Source organism: Oncorhynchus tshawytscha, linkage group LG16, assembly GCF_018296145.1.
Source record: "Oncorhynchus tshawytscha isolate Ot180627B linkage group LG16, Otsh_v2.0, whole genome shotgun sequence".
NCBI lineage: Eukaryota > Metazoa > Chordata > Actinopteri > Salmoniformes > Salmonidae > Oncorhynchus > Oncorhynchus tshawytscha.
Genome location: NC_056444.1, coordinates 69,659,449 through 69,672,061, shown reverse-complemented (window position 1 = coordinate 69,672,061; position 12,613 = coordinate 69,659,449). Strand labels below are relative to the sequence as shown.

Here is a 12,613-nt window from a genome sequence, read left to right as displayed (position 1 = left end):
TATTTGATAGCATTGCCTTTAAAATAGTTTAACTTGGGTCAAATGTTTCGGGTAGGTTTCACAAACTTCCCACAATAAGTTGGGTGAATTTTGGCCCATTCCTCCTGACAGAGCTGGTGTAACCGAGTCAGGTTTGTAGGCCTCATTGCTCGCACATGCTTTTTCAGGTCTGCCCACAAATTTTCTACAGGATTGAGGTCAGGGCTTTGTGATGGCCACACCAATACCTTGAATTTGTTGTCCTTAAGCCATTTTGCCACAACTTTGGAAGTATGCTTGGGGTAATTGTCCATTTGTAAGACCCATTTTCATCCAAGCTTTAACTTCCTGACTGATGTCTTGAGATGCTTCAATATATCCACATAATTTTCCTGCCTCATGATGCCATCTATATTATGAGGTGCACCAGTCCCTCCTGCAGCAAAGCACCCCCACAACATGATGCTGCCACCCCGTGCGTCACGGTTGGGATGGTGTTCTTCGGCTTGCAAGCATCCCTCTTTTTCCTCCAAACATAACGATGGTCATTATGCCCAAACAGCTCTATTTTTGTTTCATCAGACCAGAGGACATTTCTCCAAAAAGTACAATATTTGTCCCCGTGTACAGTTGCAAACCATAGTCTGGCTTTTTTATGGCGGTTTTGGAGCAGTGGCCTCTTCCTTGCTGAGCGGCCTTTCAGGTTTTGTTGATATAGGACTTGTTTTACTGTGGATATAGATACTTTTGTACCTGTTTCCTCCAGCATCTTCACAAGGTCCTTTGCTGTTGTTCTGGGATTGATCTGCACTTTTCGCACTGAAGTATGTTCATCTCTAGGAGACTGAAGGCGTCTCCTTCCTGAGTGGTATGACGGCTGTGTGGTCCCATGGTGTTTATACTTGCATACTTTTGTTAGTACAGATGAACGTGGTACCTTCAGGTGTTTGGAAATTGCTCTCAAGGATGAACCAGACTTGTGGAGGTCTACAATATTTTTTCTGAGGTCTTGGCTGATTTCTTTTGATTTTCCCATGATGTCAAGCAAAGAGGCACTGAGGTTGAAGGTAGGCCTTGAAATACATCCACAGGTACGCCTCCAATTGACTCAAATGATGTCAATTAGCCTATCAAAAGTTTTTACAGCCATGACATAATTTTCTGGAATTTTCCAAGCTGTTTAAAGGCACAGTCAACTTAGTGTATGTAAACTTCTGACCCACTGGAATTGTGATACAGTGAAATAATCTGTCTGTAAACAATTGTTGGAAAAATTATTTGTGTCATGCACAAAGTGGATGTCCTAACCGACTTGCCAAAACTAAAGTTTAACAAGAAATTTGTTAGTGGTTGAAAAACGAGTTTTATTGACTCCAACCTAAGTGTATGTAAACTTCCGACTTCAACTGTATCAGTCCTGTGTCAGAACATGCACCTCTCTCTCAAATCAATTATTTAACAGACGCTCTTATCCAGAGCAATTAGTGTTAAGTGCCTTGCTCAAGGGCACACCAACAGATTTTTCACCTAGTCAGCTCAGGGATTTAAACCAGCGACCTTTCAGTTACTGGCCCAACGCGCTTAACCGCTAGACTACCTGCCGTCCCTTTTATGTACTTCTCCTCTCCCATAGTTTACAGCAGTATCACACTCCCTTCTCCCCAGGGCGGACACAGCTATGTAGAGGAGTGGGATAGGTTCAGTAGCCATATAGTGTACTGAGAGACTTTTTGTACAGTCATTTGCTATTGCTTGGTGGGATGCATGAAAGGGAATAGAGAAAAGGGCTGCAGGGCTCACAAAAGAGGAGGCTTAAAGCAGTGGATTTTTCCATGCAACTGTGGCAGGTGCTGCTGAGTATATGATATTAGGGCAAAAGTGTCATCCTCCTCAACCCAAATCCAAAGCCTACTACCTACAACCTTTTAGGATGTGAGAGGCAAGTGAGAAAATTCTGCCAAATAAATGCCAAATAAATGGCGGTATAGATGGCGGCACTGTGTTTTATTGAAATTTTATTATCCAAAAGGTCACATCAATCATGGCGTGGCGATACAGCTTTCAAATCCTTTGATGTTTATAGCGGAGCACTGGCAGTGCTGTTGAGGTCCTTGCACATCACCCCAGTTATATCTATTGAAACCAGTCAGAAAGTGGGAAACTGCTTCATAATGGTTACTATTTAACTGAGGTACTAAAGAGATATTGACATGGCAATGCATTCAAATAAAAGTTATGTGTTAATGGTTCATCTGCTTTTGTCCCGTGCGATCAATTACAGTGAATCGTTAAAACAAGATGCTGGTAGGCTTATTGTATCTTCCAAAAAATAGTTGCTATTACAGTTTTGTCTCTTAAAATGTAATGGTTGACTGGCTTGCTTGATCTTCAAATGTCATGTCAAATATCATGTCTTGGTACATCTTGTTTTTCTTTCTGGTTACTAGTGATTGGTTGCTGCAGAATTATGTAGCTGGTGGGATTTGGATATGTAGATGAGAGTCAGCATGTCTCAACAATAGCTTCATTAGCTGTGATTCTGCTCCCGATGATTTATTGTGTTATTTTCACCGCATGTTCCAAAGACAGACAGACAAGGAGATCCCCAGAGTCTAATTTATGAACTACCTCTGGTGTATTGGGAGCAAATTGAGCAATTCTATTTTGTGTGGTTTCCCTTTTAAAGTCTGTAGCCAACCATACAATTAAGGTGTTTTGATTACAGTCTACATACAGTATGTGTTTCAGCATGTGTTTTTATCTGTAATCGTTAGTTGAATTTCTCAATGAAGAAGGGGTCAGGTTATCGGACCAGGGATTACGCAAGGATGTGTCATATTTTGTGGGGCGAGAGGCTTTCTAGTGACCCATCTAAAGTCCATTTTACCGACTGCTCGCTTTCTATGAATTGTTTCCCGCTGGACCTTGTTCAGCTGCACACTGTACCGGTCCTATTTGGTTGGTTGAGGGGAATTCCCTCGGTCTGCTCTGTCTGTTGGCCATGGTGGGAGGGGAACTCTGTTATCTCTCACTGACGCTACAAACGTAGTCAGCACTGCAAATGTTTGCAGAGGTCTCTCCCCAAGAGATACATGTTTGGTTGCACATACAGTACGAAGCTCCATTTAGTCTATAGACTAGAGTATAGACTGCCTGTGGGTTGGTTTGACTGACAGCATCATCAAAGCTTTATCATAGGCTCCTCTTGACTCTGTCTCGGATGGATGGCTCACAGAGCAGTGTATTATACATTATAGTTGTTTTATTGTCCTGATTCCTTTTATTGGGTCACCAAAAAGTGTGCACTGGTGATATTCACATGTCAATCTAACCTCTCACCTGTCCACCTCTTCTGGCAATCAGTGCTGTGCTGAATCCTTGATTCCTCAGATGTAGCGTCGCCATCATTGAAACCCACCCAGAATATGGTGGCTGTGTGTATCCACCCTTGAGATTATCTTCCCGTCTCCTGTATCTGTGTCTCATTTGCAACTTTGACATAACTCCCTCTTCCCCCAGCCAGCATGCACAGGGTTCTCCCGCTCTATCTGATGTGCTTCCTGTGGTGGTGCATCCCATTAGAGGGGATGTTTCAGCAGACTGTTGCATGCAGTAGTAATTAGGGAAGGATTTTGAAATCAAAACAATATCTGTGGTCGAATCAGAAGAGCGAAGGGAAATTACATTAACCGTGCCTCTCTGTTAGGGTCTCCTCTGTGTGTGTGTGTGTGTGTCTGCCTGCCAGGGTCTCTTTTCTTCCAAATCTTCCATAACACCCAATCAGAGGGAATGATGTTGATCGGGTCCACTATTGTACAGCACAGGACTGTGCACTGTGTTGAGAGAACAGAGAGAATTACAGAGATAGAGTATAGCAGCTACAGTCAAAGAAAGGAGCACATCAGGGGAGGACTTATTGGTCTGGAGCTCTGGACCTGTGTGGAAGGGTGCACGTTCCATGAAAGGTGAGTTAGCTACCTAGAAGACCAACATGACGAGGTGTGATGATGGGAATTAATTTAACAAAAAGTTCAAGAACACAAGGTGAAACATAAATAAGATGGAACATTACAGTACAAGAAATAGCTGCTGTAGGAATATTACATCTGTATATTCTCCTCCAATGCTCCTCAAAGCTCTACTGGAATAAGGGAGCCACAGTATCAGTCACGAATAAATACAACTGCAGACGATTCCAGAGTCCTCATATATAGTGTGTAGCTGTCTGAGACAAGACACCGGGGCATTATATTCATTGGAGTGTGAGAGCGCAATCACAATGCAGCCATAAACCTCATGGCCTGGCCCTGTCCTCAAAGCCACAGAGCCATGGCTGGCTCCTGTTTTCCATCACCCTCACCTTCCCGCAGGCCTTGATGGAGGACGGGAACAGCCATGGGGATTGCTGGTTGACATATTGCTGATCCTCCATCCAGCCCTGTGTTACACCAGCTGTCTCCGAACCACCACTATACAGCCACTGTTGCATTCACACACACACACATCTCCACTTATGCAATGTACAATCCCCAACCTCACATGCTCTCAACCTATCTGCATACTGAAAAAACTTAAACCACAATCACACAAGACACAATCATAAAAGTCAAATCAAACAGTTGACATAACAACAAGAAAAGGGCCATGGAGCATATTATTGTTACCAGTAGAACCAGAAAGGGAATGATATCTGTACATAGTTCCACACTTCATAGGCTAATCTTGAGAGAATACTCAACACACGTACAGTATATCATGTTTCATGTTTTGTGTGTACCCCAGGAAGAGTAGCTACTGCTTTTGCAACAGCTAATGGGGATCCTAATAAAATACCAAATACTACACCGGCTCTGAGACTCTTCAGATGTGGCAGGACTTGCAAACTATTACGGATTACAAAGGGAAACCCAGCCGAGAGCTGCCCAGTGACGCAAGCCTACCAAACAAGCTAAATTTCGTCTATACTCGCTTTGAGGCAAGCAACACTGAACCATGCATGAGAGCACCAGCTGCTCTAGATGACTGTGTGATCACGATCTCCATTGTCGATGTGAGTAAGAGTTTTAAACAGGCCGCAGGCTCAGCGCATGCTCTGACCAGCTGACAAGTGTCTTCACTGACATTTACAACCTCTCCCTGACCCAGTCTGTAATACCTACATGTTTCAAGCAGACCACCATAGTCCTTATGCCCAAGAACGCTGTGCCCAAGAACGTGCACCCTTCCACTCTTCCTCCCAACCCCTACCATGTGCCCCATTAAAGCTGTTACAGGTGAAATGAGGCGACAGATTTGAGAAATTAAACCATGACAGAAATGATAGTCTGCAATTAATTAAACATTTCCCTGGCAAAGGAGAAGTCTAAATTACACATTTTTCTGTCATAGTGAGAGGCTGTACGAAACTGGTATTTCCCCAGAGACTGCCTGTTGCCTACGCCGCAGATCTGCTTGTCTGAGAAGCTAAATACTCACTGTGAGGCTGTGGAAATGAAGCGGCACTAATGTTCTCTCCCTCAGCTGTGTGTGTGGACATTACACTCATCACTGTGTGTCTGTGTGTGTGTCTGTGTGTGTCTGTGTGCTTCTCTTGTTAGGACATGCACGCTTCAGCCGGTCCACCTCGGAACTGGAAGGGCATTGCAATCGCCATGATGGTGATCGTTGGTGTTCTATCACTGGTCAGCCTTTCAGTCATCATGCTCACACCTGGTAAGATGAAACACATAATGGGAGAGGGAAGAGAAGGAATGGGGGAGGGAAGAGAAGGAATGGGGGAGGGAAGAGAAGGAATGGGGAGAAAAATAAAAATGTAGCGAAACAAATAGAGAAAAAGAATGCAGCAGGGTGAGAAAGAGAATAAAGGCAAGGAGGGGTGAAGGGGGTGAGTGAGAAGGAGGCTTGAAGAACAGAGAGAGAGAGAGGGATGGAGAGAAGGAGAGAGGATGCAGTGGGAGGAGTGAGAACAGAGACTCTCCATCAGATAAACATATCAACAATGACATTCACAATTTGACAAAACAAATCAACACTGACAAATACAAAATTCCCCTGCAATGAAAAGAGACTCAGACCAAAGACGAGACTCCAGTGCTATGCTAAGAACAAGCTGAGCCGCCGCAGCACCAGCTGTGCCTTGGCTCTGTGTGAATAGAGGAAGCTTCTTGTTCATTCCGGGTGGAAATGACAAGTGGAGTGTTTTTGCCCATTTGTTTTCTCCCACTTTCTCATTTCTCTTGCTTTCTTTCTTTCTCTGGAAGATGAGTCTCACCTGTTTCTGCGATCCCGTCTCACCATGGAGGATCTGGAAAGTGAGAAGTATACAGTTCACGACCCCTGTGTGACCTGGTTGGATGGTAAGAGCCTTGATACCCTAAAGCGGGGGAACGAGATAGAACATGTATAGGGAAGCCAAGGCAAGCTCCCATTCATGTTATATTGAGTGAACCAACCAAAAGGTAACCATTTCCCTTCGGCCTGTGTTGTCCCTTCCAGAGAATGAGGTTGCGCTCAGAACCAGAGAGGGTCATGTCCTGTCCTACAGCCTCCACTCCAACATCACAGCTACCCTGCTGGACAACAGCTCTTTAGTGAGTAACGGCCCGTAACGTCTCTGCAGGAGAGGAGCTGTATTCCACTATTGATCGGCTCATATACGGAGTCAACCAGGCAAATTCAATAGAGACTGAGTGGTCCTCCCAGATGGTTAAAGAACTATAGAACGACTGTTAAACCAGTAGAGAGCAGTAGTAACTATACAGTTATATAGATATGCAGTGACAGTTTAAGCTCTTTTGGGTCTATTTGGTTCCCTCACTGTTCAATTGAAGCCTTCAACATACGGCTTCAAAGAGATTTTTCAAGCAAGAGCCTCACTTTGAACAACACCGCCTGGCTCTGTGCGACACTGACAGACTTATGTGGGTCATTGCCTAGGAGCTAAGCAGGGTTCTGTTGTCAAGATGGGGAGATGCTGTCTCCTCTCCGGCTCTCGCCAGATTCTCACTTGGTGTATCATCTCTGTTGCCATGTTAATCCCACACTGTAGCTGTAAGCCTACAACAGTAATTAGCATTCTGCTCATGATATATGCAGACCTACTATAACTATGGCCATGGCTTCCCAAGTGCAGTCCTATCTCTGACATTATCTACAACTACTTAGCTCCAGGGATGTTGTTCTTGAAGGTTAAGTCTCATATTAGATCTAGGGATGTTGTTGACATGTTTATCTTACCATGTTTTCTACAGGATTTGACTTACACAAAGTTCCATGTGTCTGCAGACAAGAGGTTTGTCCTGTTGGCATACAACATTCAACCGGTGAGTGACTCTGGTTATGACCAAATAAAATGCTCAGAAGAACCATCTCTTTTACAGTGTAAATCTTTATCAATAATCATACTCACTGTCAAAGCAATTCTCCAAAGACACCAAAGATTATTTGATTGTAACAAGGGTTTCACACTCGCTTTCATTGAACACATTAGTTTTACACAGCAACGCCACAAACTGATTCCAGACCATCAGAGAAAATCAATTGAGTCAAATCTGTTTCCGTTTGCGACTAATGACAGGTCTATTTCCCAACTGCATTGTGACTGTAGTACAATGATGCCATGCATTCTAATCCAGCCTTTAGAGTAAATCTCCTTATGAAACAGTTAGAGAGGGAGAGAAAGATGGAGGGAGAGAGAAAGATGGAGAGGGAGAGAAAGAAATATGGAGAGGGAGAGGGAGGGAGGGAGAGAGAAATATGGGGAGGGAGAGAGAAAGATGGAGGGAGAGGGAGAGAAAGATGGAGGGAGAGGGAGAGAGAGAGAAAGAGGGGAGGGAGAGGGAGAGAGAAATATGGAGAGGGAGAGGGAGGGAGGGAGGGAGAGAGAAATATGGAGAGGGAGGGAGCGAGAGAAATATGGAGAGGGAGGGGGGGGGAGGGAGGGAGAGAGAGAGAGAAATATGGAGAAGGAGGGAGAGAAATAGGGAGAGGGAGGGGGGGAGAGAAATAGGGAGAGGGAGGGGGAGAGAAATAGGGAGAGGGAGGGAGAGAAATATGGAGAGAGGGAGAGAGAAATATGGGAGAGGGAGAGGGAGAAATATGGAGAGGGAGAGGGAGGGAGAGAAATATGGAGAGGGAGAGGGAGGGAGAGAAATATGGAGAGGGAGAGGGAGAGAAATATGGAGAGGGGAGGGAGGGAGGGAGGGAGAAATATGGAGAGGGGAGGGAGGGAGGGGGAGAAATATGGAGAGGAGAGGGAGGGAGAAATATGGAGAGGGAGAGGGAGGGAAATATGGAGAGGGGAGGGAGAGAAATATGGAGAGGGAGAGGGAGGGATATGGAGAGGGGAGAGGGAGAAATATGGAGAGGGAGAGAAATATGGAGAGGGGAGGAGAGAGGAGAAATATGGAGAGGAGAGGGGAGGGAGGGAGGGAGAAATATGGAGAGGGGAGAGGGAGGGAGGGAGAAATATGGAGAGGGAGAGAGGAGGGAGAGAGAAATATGGAGAGGGAGAGGGAGGGAGCGAGAAATATGGGAGAGGGAGGGAGCGAGAAATATGGAGAGGGAGGAGAGAAATATGGAGAGGGAGGAGAAATATGGAGAAATATGGGAGGGGAGGGAGAGAGAGAAATATGGAGAGGGAGAGAGAAATATGGAGAGGGGGAGAAATATGGAGAGGGAGGGAGAGAGAAATATGGAGAGGGAGGGAGGGAGAAATATGGAGAGGGAGAGAGAGAGATGGAGGGAGGGGAGAGAGAAATATGGAGAGAGGGAGGGAGAGAGAAATATGGAGAGGGAGAGGGAGAGGAAGGAGAAATATGGAGAGAGGGAGGGAGAAATATGGAGAGGAGAGGGAGAGAGAGAAATATGGAGAGGGGAGAGAGAGGGAGGGAGCGAGAAATATGGGAGAGGGAGGGAGCGAGAAATATGGAGAGGGAGAGGGAGGGAGAGAGAATATGGGAGAGGAGGGAGGGAGGGAGGGAGAGGGAGGGAGAGAAATATGGAGAGGGAGAGAGAGAAATATGGAGAGGGAGAGGGAGGGAGCGAGAAATATGGAGAGGGAGAGAGAGAAATATGGAGAGGGAGAGAGAGGGGGAGGGAGAGAAATATGGAGAGAGAGGGAGGGAGAGAGAAATATGGGGAGGGAGGGAGGGAGAAATATGGAGAAGGAGGAGGGAGGGAGGGAGGGAGGGAGGGAGAAATATGGAGAGGGAGGGAGGGAGGGAGAAATATGGAGAGGGAGAGGGAGAGAGAGAAATATGGAGAGGGGAGGGAGGGAGCGAGAAATATGGAGAGGGAGAGAGAAATATGGAGAGGGAGAGGGAGGGAGAGAGAAATATGGAGAGGGAGAGAGAAATATGGAGAGGGAGAGGGAGGGAGCAAGAAATATGGAGAGGGAGAGAGAGAAATATGGAGAGGGAGAGAGAGAAATATGGAGAGGGAGAGGGAGGGAGAGAAATATGGAGAGGGAGAGAGAAATATGGAGAGGGGAGGGAGGGAGAGAGAAATATGGAGAGGGAGGGAGAGAGAAATATGGAGAGGGAGGGAGAGAGAAATATGGAGAGGGAGAGGGAGAGAGAGAAATATGGAGAGGGGAGAGAGAGAGGGAGGGAGGGAGAGAGAAATATGGAGAGGGAGAGAGAATAATGGAGAGAGAGAGGGAGGGAGAGAGAAATATGGAGAGGGAGAGAGATATATGGAGAAGGAGAGGGAGGGAGGGAGGGATAAATATGGAGAGGAGAGGAGAGGGAGAGAGAGAAATATGGAGAGGGAGAGAGAGAAATATGGAGAGGGAGGGAGCGAGAAATATGGAGAGAGGGAGGGAGAGAGAAATATGGAGAGGGAGGGAGAGAGAAATATGGAGAGGGAGAGAGAAATATGGAGAGGGAGGGAGAGGGAGGGAGAGAGAAATATGGAGAGGGAGAGAGAGAAATATGGAGAGGGAGAGGGAGGGAGTGAGAAATATGGAGAGGGAGAGAGAGAAATATGGAGGGGAGAGAGAGGGGGAGGGAGAGAGAAATATGGAGAGGGAGGGAGAGAGAAATATGGAGAGGGAGAGGGAGAGAGAGAGAGAGAGAGGGAGAGAGAAAGAGGGAGAGAGAAAGAGGGAGAGAGAGAGAGGGAGGGAGAGAGAAAGGGAAACTAGTGATGCTGCTACAGTACTGCAGCAGTCTGTTGCTCTACATGCTATTCAAACAACAGCCACTAGTGAAATTACTGGCAATCTTCAGACTGGGTAATGCTGGGGGAAGGGGTGTAGAAGGATGGAGGGTATGAATGGCTGAGAGAGAGTTTGATGTAGATAGCAGGGCAGGGGGAGGGAGAGATAGCGTGGTAAAGTTGGAGCTGCATGCGGTAATGAAATCGCCCTGCGGGGAAAGTAAAGGAGAAGCTTATATGAGAGCCTAATGTCTAATGCACAATTGCAGGTGGTTTGAGGCAAACTAAAGCATAACAAGCAACTCTAACAACACATGCATTTTCCCGTTTCTCTCTTTGCCTTATGATAGCATTCTCTGTCTCCCCAACTGACCTACTCCTTCTGTAAATAACCTTTTGCTTAATACATAGTTTCCTGTTTCCCCAAAGGAGTGAGCAAAAGGTGTAATATACAGGTAATGGGAGAGGAGGAAAAAATGATTAGGAAAAAAATAAGCCCTCAGCACAAATTTTGCCTTATTAAAAAGCCCTGTCAAAACAGCTGGGCTGTTCTGACTGTATACAATCTGCTCTCTCTCCCTTATCCTTTCCCTCCCTCTTCCCCTCTCTCTCCCTTATCCTCTCTCTCCTTATCCTTCCCCTCCCTCTTCCCCTCTCTCTCCCTTATCCTCTCTCTCCCTTATCCTTTCCCTCCCTCTTCCCCTCTCTCTCCCTTATCCTCTCTCTCCCTTATCCTTTCCCTCCCTCTTCCCCTCTCTCTCCCTTATCCTCTCTCTCCCTCTTCCCCTCTCTCTTATCCTCTCTCCCCCTCTCTCGTTCTCTTTTTCCTCTAGGATCTGTTCTCATTTAGTAGTTGATCAGATTAGCACTGTTGTAAAATGGGGAAGCAAAAACACAAGTATCATTTTTTGCACGTTAATATTGCTTTTTAGATGGTGTGTATGTATATATTTTACCTTTTATTTAACTAGGCAAGTCAGTTAAGAACAAATTCTTACTTACAATGACGGCCTACCCTGGCCAAACCCGGACTACGCTGGGCCAATTGTGCGCTGCCCTATGGGACTCCCAATCATGGCCGGTTGTGATACAGCCCGGATTCGAACAAGGTTCTGTAGTGACACCTTTAGCACTGAGAAGCAGTGCCTTGGACCGATGCACCACTCGAGAGAGATAGATAGCAGAGCTCATTCAGTCTGATTGAACAATCTAGTAACTGATGATCTTCAGTACATGCATCAGTACATGCATCAGTACATGCATCAGTACATGCATCAGTACATGCATCAGTACATGCATCAGTACATGCATCAGTACATGCATCAGTACATGCATCAGTACATGCTTCATATTATATGAATCAATAGGTTTTAGCACTACAGTACCTGTGTGTTGGTATGTCTACAATTCTCTGTTTGCATTTTTACTGTTGCATCAGCAGGATGTTCTATTCCCATCTATATGCACAGAGTTTGAGTGAGTAGATGTATGTGAACAGTGTGGTGTCTGTGGTGGATGTGGGGGCTTATACCTTCAGTCTATCTTTTGCTCTCTTTCTGCTTTGCTTCTCTCTCACTCCCTCAAGTCTTTCTATCTATCTATAACTCACTTTTTTCTCTCTATCTCTGGGGTTTTTCTGCTGACTGAAGCAGTATGCAGCAAGCACCGGCTTTCTTATTGGGGAGAGGATCTGTATGCCGCTGAGAATGGCAAAGTGAGATAGAGAGAGGGACAGAGAGAATAGAGAGACAGACGCAGTAGAGATAGGGGAGAAAAACATGTTAAACGCACCAGTTGCCCTTAGATCATCCTGTCCAATGGAAGTCAATCAGAAGGGGTGTAAAAGAATCAGGAGGATGGATGCTTAGAGGAGAGGGCTGCAGTGGTGGGAAATGGATTAGTGGGCTGTTTGTTAAGTTGAAAGGCTTCTCCCCTGGATTTCATATTAGCTAGATGTAGCTGGTGGGGCTTTGGGGGAGATTTGTGCCTACTGGATGGAAATACATTTATTTTGAAAGGGGGGATATAGTTAGGAGTAGGGATGGTGGGGGCTGCATATGGGAGAGAACAACGTTCCTATGTAGCAGAGGGGTTAAATTGCTCCTTAAAATCATCAATAGTCAGACAAATTGGTTTTGTGTGTGATTAGATGTAGGTTCTTAATTTGATCCAGTATGCTACGGCAGGAAAATAAAAACAGGAAGTGTGAATTTGTAAACTTCAGAAGACGTTTTAAACCTCAAATACACTACAAAATTCCGAACAGGATGATCAAATGAAGATCCTACATCTGTAGTTAGACTAATTAGGCGTGTGCATATGCATGTGTGCGTCAGTGCTTATGAGAGTTATTCCCTTTGTTTTACCCAAAAAGAGGGGAAGGAGAGGAAGGATGGAGATGAGGAAATGCAGCAGGAGTTAGACAGGTGGAAACTGCCAAGAGAGAAAATGTGATGTGGTTGTCTCACCTAGCTAT

General features: G+C 45.6%; 1 protein-coding gene across 2 annotated transcripts in view; it reads left to right on the top strand.

The window, feature by feature from the left end:
• The window catches only part of LOC112215220 (inactive dipeptidyl peptidase 10-like), a 32,411-nt gene that overhangs the window by 2,327 nt on the left and 17,471 nt on the right, over positions 1-12,613 (top strand). The window contains exons 2-5 of one of the 2 annotated variants that reach the window (XM_042299554.1): positions 5,577-5,691; positions 6,240-6,335; positions 6,475-6,569; positions 7,230-7,301. In XM_042299554.1, the coding sequence (XP_042155488.1) occupies positions 5,577-5,691; positions 6,240-6,335; positions 6,475-6,569; positions 7,230-7,301 (378 nt within the window). Of the gene's footprint in view, positions 1-5,576; positions 5,692-6,239; positions 6,336-6,474; positions 6,570-7,229; positions 7,302-12,613 lie in introns of those variants that run through there. The other variant, XM_042299555.1, reaches the window with a different exon arrangement.